The 21010-nt window shown below is 50.4% G+C and overlaps 1 protein-coding gene and 1 pseudogene across 1 annotated transcript in view; one reads left to right on the top strand and one right to left on the bottom strand.

Moving 5' to 3' along the window:
• Window positions 1-200: 200 nt before the first annotated feature.
• The window catches only part of STK24 (serine/threonine kinase 24), a 111237-nt gene continuing 90427 nt past the window's right edge, over window positions 201-21010 (bottom strand). The window contains 7 exon segments of the mRNA XM_044913530.1: window positions 201-1256; window positions 4369-4505; window positions 7067-7135; window positions 8267-8396; window positions 10133-10278; window positions 12827-12904; window positions 12906-13013. Of these exon segments, the coding sequence (XP_044769465.1) occupies window positions 1220-1256; window positions 4369-4505; window positions 7067-7135; window positions 8267-8396; window positions 10133-10278; window positions 12827-12904; window positions 12906-13013 (705 nt within the window). The 3' untranslated portion in view covers window positions 201-1219.
• LOC110585811 lies at window positions 16489-17289 on the top strand (annotated as a pseudogene).

Genomic DNA, 21010 nt, shown 5'->3' with positions numbered 1-21010 from the left:
TTGAAAGTTGCACAGGGAGTTGACCCGGACACTCAGCATTCTGAACGTGGGCACTTCTTTCTGGAAGTGCCGAATGTCTCACCTTCTCTCTCTCTCTCTCTCTCTCTCTCACACACACACACACACACACACACACACACACACCATGTACACTGCCCCCTGAAGAGTCATGTTTCAAGGAAAAGTATGCAAAGTAAGTGTGTTATAAAATTTATTCGTGTAAGCATTCAGACATTTTTAGGTGGGCAAGATGACACGTGGGTTTCACTACGAGCGCGACAGAAGTCCTACTGGGAAGGACGGGAGGCGGGCGTGGGGCCAGCAGTGATACAATTCCAAACAAACGTTAAGACGAGAGCACTTCATCGGGGAGAAACTTAAAATAATAATTTAAAGCTTCATGAGGCAAGATATGTTCCAATTCAAAACACTAAGAAATAGTACCATCAAATGAAAGGAAATCAACCTGTGCGTGTACCCAAAGGGCCGCCGGGCAAACAAGAGGGGGACGGGCATTTGCGGAGGTACAAAGAGGAGTGTTCCATAAGAGGGGCATGAAGGAGTATTAACGGCAAACCCTGCAAATACAAAATAAAACCCAAATCACTGATCACAGAATTCAAAATTTACATGTAATAAAGGCAAGGCAATAGACTCAAGTTATGGCCTGTCAAATATTTACTCCACTGACATTATCTACAGAAGCACGTGGCCAATTTGTACACAGTGATTCCTTATGCACGCCAAAAGGGTTTCCGTAAAAATGACACTATATACAAATCTGTACACTGACCCACCAGAGCGATTCTCCGTCTCCCGCGGGGGGGGAGTCACCCACTTAAAGCAGGGTACCTGAGATTTCATTTCTTCAGTTGCCTTGTCATGATCCCAAATATACATTTCAGGGTTTGTTTTTGTTTTTAAAGACACTTTCCTTGATATGTGCACAATGGCTAAAATTAAAAAACAAGAACAAGAAAATAAAATGATCGCTTGCAGGAGCCGACCCTCCCCACCCCACTGAGCGTGTCCGTCGGGCGGAGGCCGGCGAGGGAGGGCCACACGCCCCGGGGCCGGTGGGCACCCGCGGCCGGGGGGGCGGGGGGGCCCCTGGATGGCACACCGCAGCAGCGGGGTTAGCAAAGGCTCTCGTGGACGTTTTCGGAGGAGGAGGAGGATGAAGAAAAAAAAAAACAAAACCCCAAATGCCAAAGGAATTTCAGTGGGTTGAAGTTCCTCCACCACTTAGAGAGTATCTAGGGAAAGAAAAAAACAAGAGAAACAGAAGTGAATGCACGTCATTTCTGGAACAAGCCCCATACAAAAAGTCAAACCAGCGCCGAAATCCTAGTTTACTAGACAATCCCCAGTCATAACACAGTTAGGTGGCGCAAATACCAATGGGTTAATTAGTATACAAAGAATTCATAAAAACTAAGAAAATCATGATTTTGACACCACTTTTCACAGACAAGTTAAACTCAGTGGAAGAACTGGAAATACGTAACGAGCGAGAGCTTGTTCAGTCTCTCAGGAGAAAAAAAAGATGTGCCTGAACAATAAATGGTACAGCTCTGCTTACAGTCCACTTGTAAAAACCACAAAATCAGCAACACCCAATGACGCCGTGAGATCCCAGGGGCGCACACACGGCTGACTGGACTTTCAGCCCAGGAAACCCCCACTGGCCACAAAAATACGGCTGCTTGTGCAAGTGATCCCCTCCCGAGAGTTGTCTCAGAAACGTGGTCCAGAGAAGGAGCAACGTATGCTGCACGAAGAGGTCTCTCGGGGTTTTCTGTCATTGTAAAGATTAGGGAACAACTCTGATGTCCAAGAGCAAAGAAAGGGTTGAATAAATTAAGCAAACTGAACGAGAAACACACTAAAAATTGTAATTATAGGAGGGTGGGGGGCTGGCTGGCACAGCTGGCTTGATTTTGGCTCAGGTCAGGACCTCTGTGATCTACCTACAATGGCAGAAGCGACCCAGCACTGCCGGAAATCGTGACCGGGCCACACTGGGTGGGTCACGGGCTCGCTCTTCCAGTTTCGATCATCTTGCTTTGGAAAACAAAACAGGGCAGGGGGTCCCCGATGGCCAACATCCCCTCAGCCACCTCAAAACGGAGCCCAACTCACGGGAGAGGGCTGAGGACACGTTGAATGGGAGCAATCGCAAACCTTCCAAGCTACAGCAGCTCTTCTGAGGCGTTTCAAACACTGGGCGCTCTCCCAGAGAACAAATGATTACGTAAGAGCCTCTGGAAAAGCAGGCTGTAGCCACAGATCCTAAGATTCGTTTTCCAAGAAAGAGAAATGCCTAAGCCACGGGAGTTGTTGATGCCGCACAAAGGACCCCCCCGTTCGTTCAAATTAAGATACACACGTCTTTGAAACGCTTTAGACACAAGTCGGTTCTTATTTTTTTCTGAAGTGACTGATCCACTGAAGTAATGCCTTTGGGAGCAAACTGGGCACAAAGCAGTGGCAGTGGCCACCGTGGTTTGGTGGCACCTGGGTGGGGCACACACAGGAAGGGCCTGGGAGCCTCACAGGAGTGGACGCACGGCACCAGCTAAGGCCTGCAGGGACCAGTGGAGGACCCCCCGGAGCAGGTCTACACAGCACAGAGCAAAGAGAAGACAAAATGGTCTGGAGACGAGAAGAATGTGGACTCGGCACGTCCTAGCGCATCACTGGAAAGTACGACTTCCAACATGACGTGGGCAGCGGGGGGTGTATCTGCCGAGGTCCAGAGATGCGGCGGGTTCACACGGAGACGTGCTGAGCGTGAAACACACACCGGATCGCAAGGACGTGCTGCTGAAACGTACGGGAAATACCCCACTGACAGCGGTTTACGCTGCTGACACGAGCAAAGACCTGGGACGCAGTGTGTTCCGCAGCGTATTATGGAGACTAATTTCACTTGCTCCTTTTTTACTACTTTCTCAGGAGGAAACTAGAAAGCTCCAAACCGTGCGGTGTGACCCACACTGGCTGCCGGACCAGCTGTGTCGGGCGCCACGGGGCGGGGGGAGAGGGGACACCTAACCCCCGGCTGCGCCCTTGCCCTCCATGCCCCGGAGCTGCGGGGCGATCGAGTCAGGGACGCCCATCACTCTGAGCAGCTGGGCCAACTCGGGACAGGGTGGGCATCAGTCCTAAGTGGCGCTACGGCAAGCAGAAAACCAAGCACACAGCGAGACCATCACGGCACCACCAGTTCCTGGGGCGCTCTGCATATCGCAACTGGACTGTGCGCTGCTTTGAGAAAGGAGGCCAACGGACCATTAAGTTACTCATCGGTACTGGGGGGGAAAGCCTCCGTGGTAACAAGGATCACGTCCCAGGATGAACAGGGACACTCAGCGGTGCTGCGTGAGGGACGTCACCCCGATGGACACACACAAACTCCAGCACGGCTGTGTGGGGGTGAGCATCCCGGGGACTTGACTTCTGTTTTCCTTTATGCCTGTCATTCGTGAGTAGCGACAGTTGGGAGGGGGGTAAAGCCAACGAGTAGAGCGGGTCCCTTCGCTTGCACCGAAGTGAAGGCAGCCAAGTCAATGGGCTCTACCGTGTGGCCGGCACTGAGGGCGGGAGGGCGAGCCGGGACGGCGTTTGCCCCCGAGCCTGGGGGGGGGGGGGCCCTCAGCGCCACAGCGAGGTTTTACCCCCATGTCCCACTTCATCAGGACGCTTCACAGGCCAGAGGGCAGCCCCTTCGATCATCACTTCCAAGGTGCAAAAGCACCCAACACGCCCCCTAGCGTCTCTCCATGTTGTCAGGCCAGCGTCTCTGGAAAGACCTGAAATGCTCCTCACTCTCATCAAGGCTCAGCCGCTCTTTGGAACAGACTGGACAATTCACCTGGAGGGTGAATTTCAAAGCAATGACACGGCTGGCTTCTTGGGGAGCGATGAAGGTTCGGGGGTGTGGAGCAGAGCTCGGGTCACAGCACACCTCCTCTCTGTAACACCCCCAGAGGACTGCCCTTCAGTCCTGGCAGTCGGAGTGACCTCCCCAGGGGGACTCCCAGAACAAGCCTGAGAGTGGGTGGGGGAGCTCCCCTCTCGGTGGAGTCAGGCGGCATCACCAGGAGCAGACAGGGGTCTTGAGGTCCCGGTGTTCACCACACGACAAGAGCTCCAAGCGCACCAAGTCTGTGGTCCTGCCCCACGGTTTCCGGACCCCTAGCATTCCCTCGCGGTGATCTTTAGAACTCAGAACTGAAGTCTTCTCTGACTTGATTCTGCTTCAACCGTGTGCCCCCCAGGAAGCAAACAGCCAGAGCCCAGGAGCAAAGCGCCAAAGCGACCGAGGAAGGCCTGGGAAAGGCAGGGGGCAAACAGGGCACTTACCTCTGCAGCCGCTGGATGAGCTGGGCCACCATGGTGTCCGAGATCCCCGGGCAGGCCTCTTCCGCCAGGTAGATGGCCCCTCGCAGCTCCTCTATGGAGCCCATGTTACCTCCGCACGCCTGGCTCTTCTCCTTCAGCTGCAAACACACAAACGTGCAGAACAGCATGACCCACACGGACACAGGAATCGGGGGGCACCTCTTTTAAGGAGGGACGCGATGTGTGACCCCCACTGCCGCCCCGGGCATGTGAGTCCTGGCGGGGACACTGTGTGTGGAAAGGGCATTCGTTAGGCCTAAGTCACTACCTTCACCAGGAAAGAACAGCGGCGGCTGGCCTTCTGTGCACCTTTCCAAGATCTGGTGGTGACATCTGTCCCTTCTTCTTCCGCTTCAACCTTCATCTACACCAGAAGCACCACTTCCCAACCGCTCGGCTCCGCTTTGCCACGGAGCTGCCCCGTGGGCCGCCTACAGCTCCGCGCCTGACGGGTGCGGGTCCTTACGATCCCGGCAAACGGCCTTCTGGGTCCAGAGGGCTGTCAAAATATTCCACTGCCCGCAACTGAGCGCCTCCCCCGCCCACCAGGAATCACAGCGGTGTCCCCGGCACGACCTCAGTAAGGCGGATGGCTCTGAGTCCCCCTCTGGGAGGGATGCGGGACAAGGACAGCTGTTCAGTCACCGGGCGCGACTGAGGCTCCCAGAGCAGGAGCCCCTCCTCCACGGCGCCTTTAGGAAATGGTTCACATTTGGCTCTGGCTTTTCCAGCTGTGAACACATCCCCGCCAGCATCGGCCCCATCCTGACCGTGCTGCCCCCTTCCCCCCGCAAGAGGGACACAGAGGACCAGGAGGGCGGTGCACGCCGGCGACCATACCTTGCGCCCCTCCCTGTCACGGACTCTGCCGCGGTGGACCAGCACGGGGCCGCCCGCGCCCACCTAGGACTCCCGATCACCTAACCAACTAGAGCAGTGTTCACAAGTCCTGAGTGCCTAACCTCTGCCTCCCCCGTTTCCTACAACGGCGGCCCTCCCCCGCCCGCCCTGCCCTGCAAGCCCCCCAGGCTCCCCTGCCCAAAGCGCTGCTGGAGGGGCTCTATCAGCCGAGAGGGAGGGAGCCACCCGCACGCACGCTCCGGTGTCAGGAACAGCCTCACGTGCAGACACGGGGACAAAGATCCTTTATTAGTGAGTTTTATCAGAATTACATAAAATGATGTACACCGGACACGTCAAACACGCGGCTATGGAGCACTACCGATAAAAACATGTAAGCAAAGCCGCCCGGGAGTTCAGAACAGTATCACGCTGAGAATTAATTCACTAATTCCAAGTAACGATTTCGGCACAGCTTCTTCATATGCCCAGTAAAAAACACACAGCTTCAGAAAAGTAAGAAATATCTATGTCATTTTCCCCTAATGGCCCGACTGATCCTCGTGGAGCGCCCGTGGCAGGATCACAGGAAAGCAAGGGAGCATCCCAAAATCCCGAAGGACCACTCTCCCAAACAACGTAATAAAAAGCAGGACGGTGTCTTATGGACAGGAGAGGAAGACAGCAGGTCCCCGGAAACAGCAGGGAGCCACACAGAGGACCCTCCACCCGCCATTCCGTTTCCATCAGAAAGCCACGTGCTCGGCGGCTTCAACTCCACACCCCGGGCTCCAGCGTGGCCCCGGCTGCCAGCTGGGAAGGCAGGGCCCTCAGGCTAGCTCATGAGGGCAGGGGGAGGACCGAGAGCCAGATGAAGCCGGCCCGGACAGCCCGGGGTGCTGCCGAAGGGCAGACCGAGGTTCGGGCCCCATGGAGCCAGGGGCAGGGGCCTGTGTGGCACCTCCCACCTGGGGCCACCGACCTCAGACAGGAGGATCCCCTGAGACAGCCCCTCCCCTGGAGAGCTCCGAGTCACCACACAAACAGAAGGGACTAGTGTGGCTCATTCTCAATTACCGTGAAGGCAGACTGGGGGCGGGCTCAAAAAAAAGGGGGGGGGGTATCTCCAACTGCTCTTTAAATCACCTACAAACCGAAGAATAATCTTCATTCTCATACAATTTATTCTCGCCAACATCGCACGATGCAGCAGGCCTAGCGGTACCTCCAGGAGGCAGGGCGGGCTCCCCCGAGGAGGAGCGGCGGACCAGCACGTGGGTGACACGGATGACAAGTGACCTAGGCTGCTCACCTGCGAACCAGGTGGCCCTCTGGTAAGGGGACTTCTCTGGGATTACGGTGAACTTTGGGGGCACAACGGGGCAAAGAAGGTCTCCAGAGAATCCGACTTCTCTTTTAAAATAAAGTTCTACTTTTTACACTGGCATAAATTTGTCTGAGACAAAGCAATCACGCTGCACCCAAACGGATTTTGTAGAAAGCAGTACAACGGAAGCTCAAAATCACCCTGATGACAGGCGGACTTGGGCGGGGCCCGTACACTCAAAGAGGCGACACAAAGCCCTTTCCCAGGAGGGGCTGGGCAGCAGACGGTGCCCGGGGGAGCACGAGGGGCACCAGGAAGGCAGTGCCCGCTCCCAGCTGGCCTCGCGGGACCATGACGCCGGCTCTCCAACTACCCGAGCCGGCGTGTTCTAACCTCCCCAATTCGACTGCCACATGTCACAGAAAGAGGACCCTGCCGCCCACTATGTCCCTATCATGCCCCGCCCCCCCCACAGTCAACTGGGTATCTTACCTCTGCAAACAGAGGAGAAATAATTGTAGATAAACACTGAGAGAAAGGCCTCTTTGGGATGTCTTTCATCTTAAGGAAGAAAAAAAAGGAAATCAGAAGTTAAGTATTTAATATTCACATTGCAACAATTCAGGCAACTTCAGACATGCACCATGCTAGCTAACGTAAAGTCTGAAATGCTCTCTATTTGCTGTGGTATCTTTTCTTTTTTTTAAGATTTTATTTTTCTAAGTACTCTCTACACCCAGCATGGGACTTGAACTCACAACCCCGAGATCAAGAGTCGATGCCCCACTGACTGAGCTGGCCAGGTGCCCGCCCATTTGCTGTGATCACTAAATGGGACTGTCTCACGGTCCTTCACTAGCCTGCAACGTTTCCTTCGCAGTGATGTGCCACACTCATGCAGCTGGGCGAACCAGTGTCTGGACTCCAGGCGCCAAGGCCCAAGAGGTCCCGGGAGTGGCCCTTGTGTGGGTGCAGGTGATGCCGAATTGCACCCCTGTGCAGTCTGTGTAGCAGGACTTGACTACCGAAACTCTGGAAATGGAATCAGCTCGAAGCTGGCCGTTGCAAGAGACTATGATAGGACAGGGGCCTACTTTCTACTTCTGCAATCTCTGTAATGACTCCCATCTGCCTATCAAAGCAAGACTTACAGGATCACCAGGGGACAGCCACTGGTCCATGCTGCCTGAGAGAAACTATACCACGGTGCTTTAAAGCGACTCTTTTTCATAAACTTAAATAGGCATAAAACCAATTAATCAAAATAAAGTTCCATGTAAGTACCAAAGGTACTACATTTGCTTTTAAGATCCTTAAACAAAAACTTAATCCCAAAATTCTGGTATCTTTTATGAGTAACCCCAATATAGAAGACAGAGTTCTGTCCAGAGAGACTGAATGTCACTTCATGGGTGAGGTCTCCCCCGCTCCACGTGCAAACATCAGGAAAGGCCAATGCCACGGGAGGGGGGGGGGCGGGGCAGGCTCTGCAGAGCAGGAAGCAGCCCTGCGGTACAGACCCAAGGCCAGATTCGCGGATCCAACTCTGGATCGTCAGACGACCGATCGTCTCATCTGTCCCGGACAGCGAAATCCCACAACAGGCTGCCCAAGGGAGCCCCACCCCCTAACAGCAGGCTCCGCACACAAGTGACTGGGGACCAACGGATGACAGGAACGAGCCTGCGTTACCTTATTTCTTTCTAAGTCTGAAGGCTGAAGAGCTCCATTCTCAAGACTCTTTGGATCTTTCTCTCGGATAGTGAAGATCCAGTCCCCAGAGTCGCTGCCTCCAGAGGCCTGGCTGTCCGTATCAGTTTCCCTTTGGAGAGAAATCAGGCGAACTCCATGAGCGATCGCACAGCCCTGTGCCCGAGGAGACCCGCACTCCGCAGGCCTGCCCGGCCACCCCTACACCCCACACCTACCTCCCACCCCGTTGCCCACCCATCACCCCCTCCAGTCCCTCTCGGGTGTTCAGAGGGACCCTGCCCCCGGCACCCTCACTGTGAGGCTCCCTAACGTCCCCCGGCGCCAGCATCCAGCGGCCCCACCCCACCGTCCAGAACCCACGACCGTCCTCCACTCGACTGACGGCCTTGCTCTCAGATGTCATCTCTCCTCCCCTTGGGCTCCTTCCCCTCAACACTCCGACATGCGTCCCTTTTGCTCCCACAACACGATGGCCCCTCCAGCTACAGCCATCGCCCCAGTCTCGTTTCTCGGTGTGTCCACCACACTCACTGCCTCCGCCTACCTTCCCCTCACCCCGAAGCCAACCCTGGCCCTGCAACTGCGACGACCAAGGCCGCCGACCCCCTGCACGCCACCGGACGGGGTTCCTGCGCAGTCCTTCACCCACTTAAGCCCTGAGCTCGATGTTCTTGCTCCTCCCCCCTCCAGTCCCTGCACCCAGATCGGCCCTGACTTGGGCCGTCCACAGGTCCATCCCCGATGCTGGCATTTCCTGGCATCGGTCCTTCGCACTCTGCAGAGATGCTCTGGGTGACCGTGTTCATTCTCATGGCTCCAATGACCGTTTACAGCACGACAACCCGAAATCCCCAACAGCTGCCCACGTGCCTCGCCTGAACTGCAAACCTCGGTGCCACTCTACACTGGACACACCGTCCCGGATGTCTTGTCCGCAACTCAAACATGTCCCACCCCAAACTCAGCCTCCCAAGCCCCAGCCTCCTCCCCGCCCTGACCAGCTGCCTCTCCAGGCTGCCTGTGCATCTTTCGTCCCCACTGCTACCACCCTCATCTCTCCATGTCATGATCTCACTCTTGGTTCCTGGGGACCCCGAAACACTTGGGTCTCAGCCCCAGAAATTCTGATTCAACCAGCCTGGCGTGTAGACCTAGGCTGGTGGTTGACTTGGACTTCTAGCTGAGTGTGAAGGAGAACAGAAGAGGTGCTACACAGATCGGAACACTTCTATTCGTGACACCATCCTCCACGTCAGAGCAGGTGGCCCCGCTTTCCCCACCCCCACACACCAAAGCGGCTCCGAGACCTCATCCATCTCTTTGGCTGACTGAATTCCAAGATGCTTAACTTGATACCAGTTTTTAGCAAGTAACTTCTGTTACTGTTCTGTTACAACCTCAGCATCAACCACAGCACAACACAGAATCGCAAAAACACGCATTTGTGGAGTTAAAAAAAAATACATTTAAAGCCGTTACATCTGATATTTTAAGGGCAAGAGAAAGAAAAGGAAAAGGAGACCAGGTCTAGTTCTTTATGGACCGTTCCACCACAAAGATTTTTCTTGGAGACTCCACTAGCAACAAAAAGAGGCTAAAAAGGCCCCCAAATTGTCCCATACTGACATAAAAATCACCATCAACCTGGATTATCTAAAAACAAACTAACAAAGAAATCCAGAAGTAACAACAAAAAACCGCACCCCAAATAAGAGAGAACAAACGCGAACGTGACCCATGCACAGGGATCCCAGGCCGCCCGCCCGCGGGGGCCCGGCCCAGGTCACACGCGTCCTGCAGGCCCAGGTCACACGCGTCCTGCAAGCCCAGGCAGAGCGGACTTACGTGTCTGAGTCTTCAGAGCCGGAGTCTTCGTGGCTCTGCTCGGCCTTCCATCTCTTGTACCTGTCGATGAGCTCAGTCAAGTAGGATGTTTTCTTTGCATTGCGTATTATAAACTTGTGCTTCAGTAACTCCTTAGCGGTGGGTCTCTGAAAAACAAACCGCCAAACAAGAGATGAAGTTCCCTGCATTCCACCTGATTCTACCCCCAAAGGAAACACTTTGGCCTCAAAAAGTCAAACACCCACGCTAAGACGTAAAGATCAAGTTCTGCTTCAAAGTCTGTTTCCCTAACAAAAGCCATGATTCAAACAGTAGTCATCCAGCACCCATGGGTGGGAACCCACGTACCGTGTGGACGTGGCATTTGGTATCTAATGCAGTCCGTAACACATTACAGGTAACCACCCAACAAAAGCAAAAAACCTTTCCCCAGAAAGAGGCACTGACACAGAAAATGTGTCAGAGAATTTCAGAGATCATTCAAGACAGCTAAACTATACCTCCTGGTTTTTAAAAAAATTTTATTACAAATGCTAACAAGAGAGAAAACATGTCCTGTGTTACTCTGTTAACTTTCTACATTACTACTTGGCTCCACCCCCCAAAATAGATCGATGTTAATTGGGATACATCTAGAGGAAACTAGAAAGAAGCTAAGAAATACCCTTTTCTTTGATGCTGAAAGAGTACCCGAGTGCTCTTACTCATCAGCTTCCCCCACTTGGAAATGCGGGCTTCCCCAGTGTCTTTCCCTGGGATTGCGGTGAGGACCTCACCCAGGTCCTGGGCTCCACATGGCCACAGCCGCACAGCATACTCTGACGTTGGCAACTGCCTTCCCCTCGCGGATGGCAAACCCAGTTACAGGGAGCAACTTCCCAAGGAGACCGGGCGTAGCCCAAACGAGGGCAGACAGGAACACACAACCACTACCAGAGAGACTAAGTTCCCACTTACTAAAGCGTTATTCACGAGAGCCAGCCGTATTTCTCAAATTCAAGCTTATAGAAAACCTGGGTCACCTCAGGTGATGTCTCACTCCCCGTGAAACTCCAAGCACCTCAGAAGTGCTCAGATTCTCCGTTTCTCCCCCTTTTCCTCAGTGTGCTTGGGGTCAGGGTAGGAGTGGAGATGTGTGCACTGGGCAAGGATGTGGATACTAGAAATCCGTTTTTAATGGGAAGATGTGTACACGTCTGGGTGTATCTTCTTGGGTGCTTCTAGCCTACGCACCGTGGCCGGGAACTCACATAACACAAAGTTCAGAGCATCGTGGACAGACAGAACAACAGCCCTCACCCCCCGATGCCTGATGCGTTAATAAAGCAGACTTGGTGATCTCAGGCCACGTCCCCTAGAGGTTCGCAGAAAATGCTGCATCCCCCATTTCATGCCTTTACCAAAACTTAACCAAAACGGGCATCATATTAGAAAACCATGGTGTTCTTGTAAAATCAGTCACCCATTTTTAGGTATGAGTTCATTAAAAAGGGGATTCAGCTTGGGCTTCAGCCAACGCTGCTAGAAGATTCAGAAACAAACCAAGGACATAGGGTGCTATACGTAACACCAAAATACAGAGATAACTTTCAGAGATGTGTCCTGATTCAGAGAGGGAATTCGGCTCAAGCTATACCGGGCTCCTGCCACATGGTTCTGCTGGAGTTAATTATACACAAACAAGAGTAAAAGGAAGGGGCAGGAGGGCAAGGTGGGTGGTTCATTTATATTTTTTTATTTGTCTTTTCTTTCCTAACACATGCCAAGAAGAATGTGAAAACATCTACTTTAAAGACATATTCAGCCATTATTTTTCTGGCCAGGCTTTGCAATGACTAAAAATGGCTAAAAATAGCCTGACCTTTCACTATAAATATTAAAAATTTATGATTCCACATATAATATTAAAGAGAACAATCTTCAGGCTCAATGAGGTATGAGATGCTAGAAAATAAGTAGATTTCTGTGTCTTTTTTTTTTTTTTTTAAAGATTTATTTATTTATTTGAGAGAGCGAGAATGAGAGAGTACATGAGAGGGGGGAGGGTCAGAGGGAGAAGCAGGCTCCCCACTGAGCAGGGAGCCCGATGCGGGACTCGATCCCGGGACTCCAGGATCACGACCTGAGCCAAAGGCAGTCGCTTAACCAACTGAGCCACCCAGGCGCCCTAGATTTGTTTCTTAAAAGATAAAACAGGGGCGCCTGGGTGGCTCAGTCATTAAGCATCTGCCTTCGGCTCAGGTCGTGATCTCAGGGTCCTGGGATCGAGCCCCACATCAGGCTCCCTGCTCCGCGGGAAGCCTGCTTCTCCCTCTCCCACTCCCCCTGCTTGTGTTCCCTCTCTCACTGTGTCTCTGTCAAATAAATAAAATATTTAAAAAAAAAAAACAAACAATAAAAACTTCAGCAGGGTGCCTGGGTGGCTCAGTCAGTTAAGTGTCTGCCTTCAGCTTAGGTCATGATCTTGGGGTCCTAGGATGGAGCCCCAAGTCAGGCTCCCCACTCAGCAGGGAATCTGCTTCACCCTCTCCCTTTGCCCCCAGCCATCCCCCCCAAAGAAAAAACAAAACATAACGAGATCTTGAGGACAATGATGACTATGGTAAGAGTGACTAAAGAAATTCCAATGAGATGGGTCTAGACCAAGTCTGGCCACACAGAAAGAGACGCCCACCCCGAGCTCAAGAAACTCACAAAGCTTGGCTCCTTATTCAAACAGGCTTCAACAAACTCCTTGAGGGGTTTGCTGTAGTTTCCTTCCAGCGTGGGGGGGGTTGTTCTTTGGAATGAGGAATAAAACCTTCATGGGATGCAGCTCGGAATGAGGGGGCTCCCCTTTTGCGAGCTCGATGGCTGTTATGCCCAGGGACCAGATGTCTGCCTGCAACAACAAAAGCATTTTTAGAGATACCAAGAAGAAATAAATTCAAGTAAATGTACTTCTTAGAAAGAAGAAATACATCTCCACGTACTTCTAAGGTTTTAAAAAAGATAATTATTTTTTTTTTAAAGATTTTATTTATTTGACAGAGAGAGACATAGTGAGAGAGGGGAACACAAGCAGAGGGAGAGGAAGAAGCAGGCTCCCCATGGAGCAGGGAGCCCGATGTGGGGCTCGATCCCAGGACCCTGGGATCATGACCCGAGCCGCAGGCAGACGCTTAACGACTGAGCCACCCAGGCGCCCCAAAAGATAGTTGTTTTTAAGTGAAAACAAAAAAGATAAGGATTTGATATGATTTCAAAATAGGAAACACACAGGAGAAAATTTAATATACAGAACATCTTCTAGCTCTGCACTGAAGGCGGCTTTTACAATTACTCATCTCCCATTTACCACTGGAAGTATGAGGCACTCCTCGGTAATTTAAATCCCTGGAGTGATGGGATAGTTAACTAGAAGTGAGCAGAGAGGGCACGTCTGGAATAGAGAGGTGTTTGAGACTCATCCCATCAAGCCAGCTTACAACCAAGCCCAGCTGTGAGGTTGAAAGCAGGCACACTGGTCTCAGAGACTTGAGTTTAAATGCCAGTTCTACGACCAAAGTCTTACGACATGAGACAAAATGTCTCACCAGGGCGCCTAGGTGGCTCAGTCAGTTAGGGGTCCAACTCTTGGTTTCAGCCCAGGTCGTGGTCTCGGGGTTGTGAGATCCAGCCCCTCCCTCCCCCCACCCCTCCCCTGACCCATGCTCTCTCGCATGTGCTCTAAAATAAATAAATAAAATCTTAAAAAAAAAATCTAACCTGTAAGCCTAGTTCCCTCATCTGCAAAATGGGAATAATACCAGGGTGGTTGAGCAAGGTACCTCACAGAGTGCCCAGAACTTAAAATGGGTTTCTTCCGGAAATGTTCAAACACACACAGAAGTGGAGAATAGTAACAGAATATTAATAGAGAAGAATATTAATAGAATTAACATGAAGTTAATGATTAACAATTTGCCATATGGGTTTTGTCTATTCTTTGCCACGGTGTATTTAAAAGTAAGTCAAAGACAGCGTGACATTTTCCCCTGACTACCTCAGCTTGTCAGTAAGGTTTTTGTACTACCTAGCAAGACCTAAAATTAGTAATAATTTTTAACTTAATAATAATTTAGTATGTTGTAATAGTTAAATTTTCTCAACTCTTCAAAAAAATATTGTCACGGTTGGTTTATTGGAATTAGGATCCACACGAAGCCCGCCTCGCACAACTTTTCTGCTCTGGTCACTGTGCGCAGGAAACCTGTCGAAAGTCAGAACCTACTAGATCCCTCAGGCTCACTCTACAGCAAAGCAATGAAAGGCTGAGACACCGTTCAGGTCACGGCGGGACCCAGACTTTTCCAACCTTCAACACCTGCTATGGTCTCGCAACCCTAGTGAGTGGGAGACACGCTCGCTGCTATCTCCCTGCCCGGCAGCCCGTGGGGTCAGTGCCTACTACACACTCTGTGTTTCTTCTGTCCTCAGTGAAAACAGGTCTGTCAGCAAGCCTTGTTCTGAATTCTTTGCACGAAAGGGATCAGACTGGAAGAACCAGCATCAGGAGTCTTATTCCCGTTTCCCTTCCCTTGGCAGCTTAGACTCTGCTTTAGCTTACGTGTGTATTACTTTTAAAATCAGTAAAAACGTGACCGATCCCAGAGCCCGTGCGCCGAGGAGGAGGAAGGGGGGATGCTCGGCAGGCGAGCCTCTGTACCGGCAGGAGCAGGTGGATGGGAGCAGGGGTGTGGTTACAGGGAGGGAGGGATACAGGAACCGAGAATGCGCAGCCCTCGTGTGTCAGTGGCTCTTTACACAACAGGTTCTCCTCCCTTCCGGCAGCCTGCTCCAGCCTTCCTGGACTTCCAGAGAACCGCTGCTCTCTGCTCTATGCAGAGCCTGCTGCTGGGCACCCCTGACGGACAACCTCTCGACCCCCAAGCATCCCACAAGCACTTACAAACTCCCTAATTAGAAAGCCAGGCCCACGATGGTGTTTGCTGGCAGCCTCTCTCCAGATGTGCATACGCTCATTTCCCTCAGAGCTCCAAGGGCTATGGACCAGGCTCCCGGCGGGACAAGCAGCAGACAGGCCCAAGGTTTCAAGGACCTGCAGCTGCTTCCACATGCCAGTATGGGCCAGCAGCCGGAACACGAAGCAGCCTTCCCAGCCCCACCCCCAAGACACGGCCACGGTCTTCAGAGGAGAGGCTCGGACATCGCCCTCCTGCTTCCCCCGGGGAGGGTCGGCCAGTACAGCCTCGTCATGGTAAAACATGTGCCATCCTGCCAGGCAGCCGAGCCAGGAGCCTGTGTGTCGCACCAGCTCGTCAGTTCCTCTCTGGATCCTCCTACATCAGCCAGGGCCAGGTGTGTGGCTCCTGGCCTCTCAGCACCTGGTCACCCCCTGTCCCTTCTGTCCGTGGCTGAGTTCAGAGCTATCCTCTCTCCCTGGGGCTTCTCTGGGGGGCTCCTAAGTGTCTTCCTGCCTGGAGACTCCCTCTCGAGACATCGCACATCCTGCTGACTAATGTGGAAAACTTGATGGATGCAATGTCAAATGAAGCCATAAAAACATCCAAGCTTGTTAAAACCAATAAATTCCTCTTCTAGGAATCTATCCTAAATAAATAATTTTAGATTTAGAAAATGGTGTATGCTGCCAAAAATATTCCATTGCAGCATTACTTCCACTAAAGCTTAGAAGAATGATGATGCGCTAACACATTTACTGAAATCCCGCATATTCAATGACATTGGTAGAGAATCACAGATATAATGGAGTTTGTCTATTACTGTACTTAGGAAATATGGCATCAGATGGAAACACGTGTCTAGGTTTTAAAATAAAAGTTATGTGGGGGAAGGGCAGTTATTTTCCAAAACAATTAAAATTGAGGTAGAAGAAGAGACGTGTTTTATGCCATCTGGGAAAACCATGAAATTAGATATTGAGAGAAAACAGTGGTTTTCAATATAAGCCCAAGTCAAAAGTTTTAAGGGCACCTGCCCTTATATAGGGTTAGAGATATAATCCTGTATGTCTATACTATAGATATACATCTGCAAACAGACTTTTTCTCCTACATGGACAGTTCTAGTAGCATGCTCCTAAGTGACAACATGGAGGTCTCTGGTACTGATGATCAGGGACTCTTCTCGGGGAGGGGTTTGCTACTAACAGACAACATTCTAGATCCTTGCAGTATCCTATTAAGTAAAAGTAAGCTGGCTACAAATCTGCAGATACAACACGATGTAAGTGGTATAAAAAATTTACGTGCAGAAAATATTCTAAAAGGAACCACAGTCAAGGCTCTATAATCAAGAGGAGGAGGAGGGAAAAAAACCCAAGAATCCTGCCTTTTGGCTTCCTGAGCAGCACCATGGAGACTGGGAAGAACCAGTGCCTTAGGAAAGGTGGCAAAAAGGGAGCCAAGAAGAAAGTGGTCGATCCATTTTCTAAGAAAAGATTGGTATGACGTGAAAGCACCAGCTATGTTCAACATAAAAAATACTGGAAAAACACTAGTCATGGGAACTCAAAGGAATCAAAGTCACATCCGATTCCCCAAGGGTTGTGTTTTTGAAGTGAGCTTTGCTGATCTGCAGAATGACGAAGGTGAATTTGGAAAATTCAAGCTAATTACTGAGGACATTCAAGACAAAAACTGCCTAATTTCCATGGCATGGATCTTATCCGTGACAAAATGTGCTCCACAATCAAAAAATAAGGCAGACCATGATCGAAGCTCATGTCGATGTCAAGACTACCGATGGTTATTTGCTTTGTCTATTTTGTGTTGGTTTTGCTAAAAAATGCAACAATCAGACTCAGAAGACCTCTTATGCTCATCACCAACAAGTCTGCTAAATTCAGAAAACGATGATAGAAATCATGGCCCAAGATGTACAGACAAATGACCTGAAAGAAGTGGTCAATACATTGATTCCAGACAGCATCACAAAAGACATAGAAAAGGCTTGTCATTGTCAGTCCATTTATCCACTCCATGATGGTCTATGTTAGAAAAGTAAAAATGCTGAAAAAGCCCAACTTTGAATTAGGAAAGCTCATGGCGCTTCGTGGTGAAGGCAGTAAGTAATTCTGGAAAAGCTACTGGGAAGACCATGCTCAAGTTGAATGAGCCAATGGATATGAACCACCAATCCAAGAATCTGTTTAAAATTCAGACATTTAATGGTGACAAAAAAAAAATCTCATTTGTGATGTTTAATTTCTGATCCTTCTTTTTTAAATAATCTAAGCTTGGTGAATCAAATGTTCAGAACTGATGGGGATGTGAACTTTTCTGAACTAGTGTACAGATTTTATCCACTGCTCTTAGTTACTAAATAGCTGGGAAAGGGCAGTGATCTATTTTAAGCTGTAGTGACCTGGATGAAAGTGTTACAGATGGTTAATAAAAGAAAATCTTTTCTTTAAAAAAAAGAAAGAAAAGGAACAAGAATCCCAAATCAGTTATATCTAGTCAGAACACAGCTCAAAATGGATAGAAACTATTTACTTAATTAAATGCAGTACTGAAGAGCACGTTTATACGCAGCACACAGAGGTATAAATAAATATATCATTTCAGCACTAAATAGCAATACGTGGTTGATCAGAAAAGTCCCAATCATTACTACGTGCTAAAATAAAGCCTACCGTTAATCTCCTAGCTGCCTGTTTTTCCCACGCACATCCTGCCTGCAACCCCCAGGGCTCATCACTCACAGCTGGGTCTGTGGGTAATTCCTGATCCTGTGCAGGGACCGGGGGGGAGTGGGAGGAGGGGGTAGGCAGCGGGCCCAGCCCGGGGGACAGGGAGGCCAGTCACAGGCTGCCGTGGACAGGCTAACCACACAGATTCCAAAAACTGGCAGGCTACTACCGCCAGTCTTCATTTATCTTTAATAATCTCATTTTTTTCCATCAACATATCACCTATTTCCATTTTTCACCATGGTTTAGACTGCAAACAGTTATTTCAGAGATGACTGGACACCAAAATAACTTAGCCTGTGCTGGGGTGGTAGGTCTACAGATGTTTTTCTTTTTTTATCTCCTTTTTTCCAGCATTCTCCAGGTTAAAGAGTATGTACTGCTTTTGAGACCAAAAAAGGGAAAAAAGTTATTTACAAGAGAACACTGACACTGGCTTCTCAGGGTCTACAGGGTATTTCAGTCACCAGGCAAGTCAATTTCTCTGGCCTCATCTCCTTCCACGTTCTTCACCGCCATCTACAATCCAAATACAAATGTCACTGCATTCCCACACCAGGCTGGGGTCTGAACATCCATGCCTCCCTCATCTTGGAGGGGCCGCAAACTGCAAAGCCCTATGGCCGTGCAGCCTTCCCCAGCTCGCCCTGACATTCCGCACTGAGCTCCCCTGCCCTCCCCACTCCCTGCTAGAGCCACCCAGTACTGCGATCACTCACTGAAGATGTAAATTACTGAGCATCAGGCCCAACTACAGCAATAACCAAATGCATGAATACAGAGAAACAGACACCGAACAGGGACAATTCCAATCCATTTGCTAACACACCATCGTAATAACCTTGCAAAGAAAGAAGAGCGGGGGGGGGGAAAGATTAACAATCTTCAGCCAAGACCCTGTTCAGGTGTGGAATGCAAACGCTCCTTTGTGGGAGAGCAGTTATCTCCCGTGGCACCATCTTCAAAGTCTCAAGACTTCTTCAAATAAACCAAGCTATCCTGCTTCACCTTAAAAATAATAGTAATAATGAAGGCTCTTAAGACATATGGACAATCAGGGTGCCTGGGTGGCTCAGTCGTTAAGCGTCTGCCTTCGGCTCGGGTCATGATTCCAGGGTCCTGGGATCGAGTCCCACATCGGGCTCCCTGCTCGGCGGGGAGCCTGCTTCTCCCTCTCCCACTCCCCCTGCTTGTGTTCCTGCTCTCGCCGTCTCTCTCTCTCTGTCAAATAAATAAATAAAATCTTTAAAAAAAAAAAAAAAAAAAAAGACATATGGACAATCATGATCTAGTAATGCTGTGTTTAGATGAAGAACTGAGACCAACGTAAGATGCCCTTTATGTACAAACACTTCAGGACACCTAAGGAGTCTGGACAAATGACAAGGGGTCAAAGATACTGCTTTAAGAGGTCATTTCATTAAACGAGGTTCTAGACGTACATAAAACTAAGGCTTACATTCCCTTTGGTTCAGTAAGATGAGGATGCTAGCGAGGCAGGGGCATTCTAGCCTTACGCCAACCCGACCTTCCTGTGAACATCAGTGAGTGTACCAAAAATGAGTATGACGGGAGCAAGGGGTCCTAACGATGGTAAAAGAATCTTAACGGAACGCAAAGACTAATGGGGCAAACGTCTGGATGGAAACCTAAGGAAAAGAATGGAAAGGGCAACTGGAAAGAAGCCAAATACATCTGTGTATCAGGAGACCACAGTAACCACAATGCCCCCCCTCCGAGAGCACCTACGGCCCTGCCAGGCAAGCCTCTGAGAAGGGAGGCAGGCACTAGAAGGGTATCCACAAAGCAAATGCAGAAACAGTCCCTTTGTGACAAAAGCTGCTAGCCCAGAGCCACACCTAATGGCAGGGAACTAATGTCACTTCATCCCCAAGGCCCCAGACTCAGACGTAGACATCAGCCTTATCTGCACTTTCCACACCTCCTGGGTCAACAAACCTGGGAAGCAAACTTCACATCAATATAATTTTTGCACATGATTTCCAGTTAAGAGGTGTTGAATGTGACCCAGGCAAGTGAAAGATTTAGCTTTTGACGTAGGCCAGAGAAAGAGGTATAGTTAAAGGTCAGTGAGAAGAGTGGCATACCTTTTCACGCTCCCCGACCAAGTGTGCACCCCCTGAGCTGGAGAGAGCGCCTTTAAATCTACCTAAGAAAAACACTGCAACACCTACTGATAGGATTCAAGTGTTCTGATCTTGACAGAACTCCAGGGGAAAAGGTGGCCAAGCCTTACGATGCAGGAAAGTCTCCCCTGCTAGAGGCCACATCTTGGGCAAACATCCAGAGCAGCCCCCAAAGAGGAAGACGGACGGGAAGGGGAAGGTCAAGTGAGCTATCAAGTGAGCCGTTTAATCCTGAAAATAGAAGATCTGAATCCGGATTCACAAGCACCGTGGCTGAGCAGCTCATTTACTAGGAAGAGAGGAGAGTAATCAGTGCAAGGTCATCAGAGGAGTTCAGAAATGTGGATTCCAGTGCCTTCCAAAATCTCAATCTACAAACTCTGATAAACGGGCCTCAGCCTAAAATAAAGAGAAAGGACTGAACACAAAAGTTCCTGTCAAGTCCTAAAATGATAGCACCCCAACAGAAGTGGCTGCAGAGATTGTTCTGGAGGTGACCCCTCACACAGGGCAGCACGCTAAACAAGCAACAAGCAAATGAAGACTACACAGCTCTATCGCACTGGGGGCTGAGAACTCAACAGTCACCTTCGGGCCACGGCCACCAAGGCCATGGGGAGGACGAGGGCAGTCACGGCCGCCACGACAACTCAAAAGTGAGAGAGCCAGGTCCGTCTCTGCCATGTTAGCACAGGGACGCCTGCGACTCTGGTACCACATGGGCTCGTTCAACAGCTGCGGACCCACAATGGCGCCCTGAGGGCTGGAGGCAAGGCTACTCCGTGCTCCGGGTGCTGTTCTTCACGAGGTGGGAAGGCTACTGCAGACGGAGAAGATTCCCCTTTAGAAAGAGGAAACACCTGGCTTGTAAATGTATGTGAGTTAAATATTTGTTTGCCTAGAAACTGTTGGTTCAGAAGAGCCAATTCTCTGTGGACCGTGTGAAGATTATTCTGGGTACAATCTGAGAATGAACAGTCTGCGGGGAGAGGGGAGTTAAATCAGAGATTCCTGAGGCAGGGTCCCTAGGTTTTT

Source organism: Neomonachus schauinslandi, chromosome 3 (assembly GCF_002201575.2).
Source record: "Neomonachus schauinslandi chromosome 3, ASM220157v2, whole genome shotgun sequence".
Classification (NCBI taxonomy): domain Eukaryota; kingdom Metazoa; phylum Chordata; class Mammalia; order Carnivora; family Phocidae; genus Neomonachus; species Neomonachus schauinslandi.
Note: the sequence above shows the minus strand (reverse complement) of the source record. Positions and strands in the feature narration are given on the sequence as shown.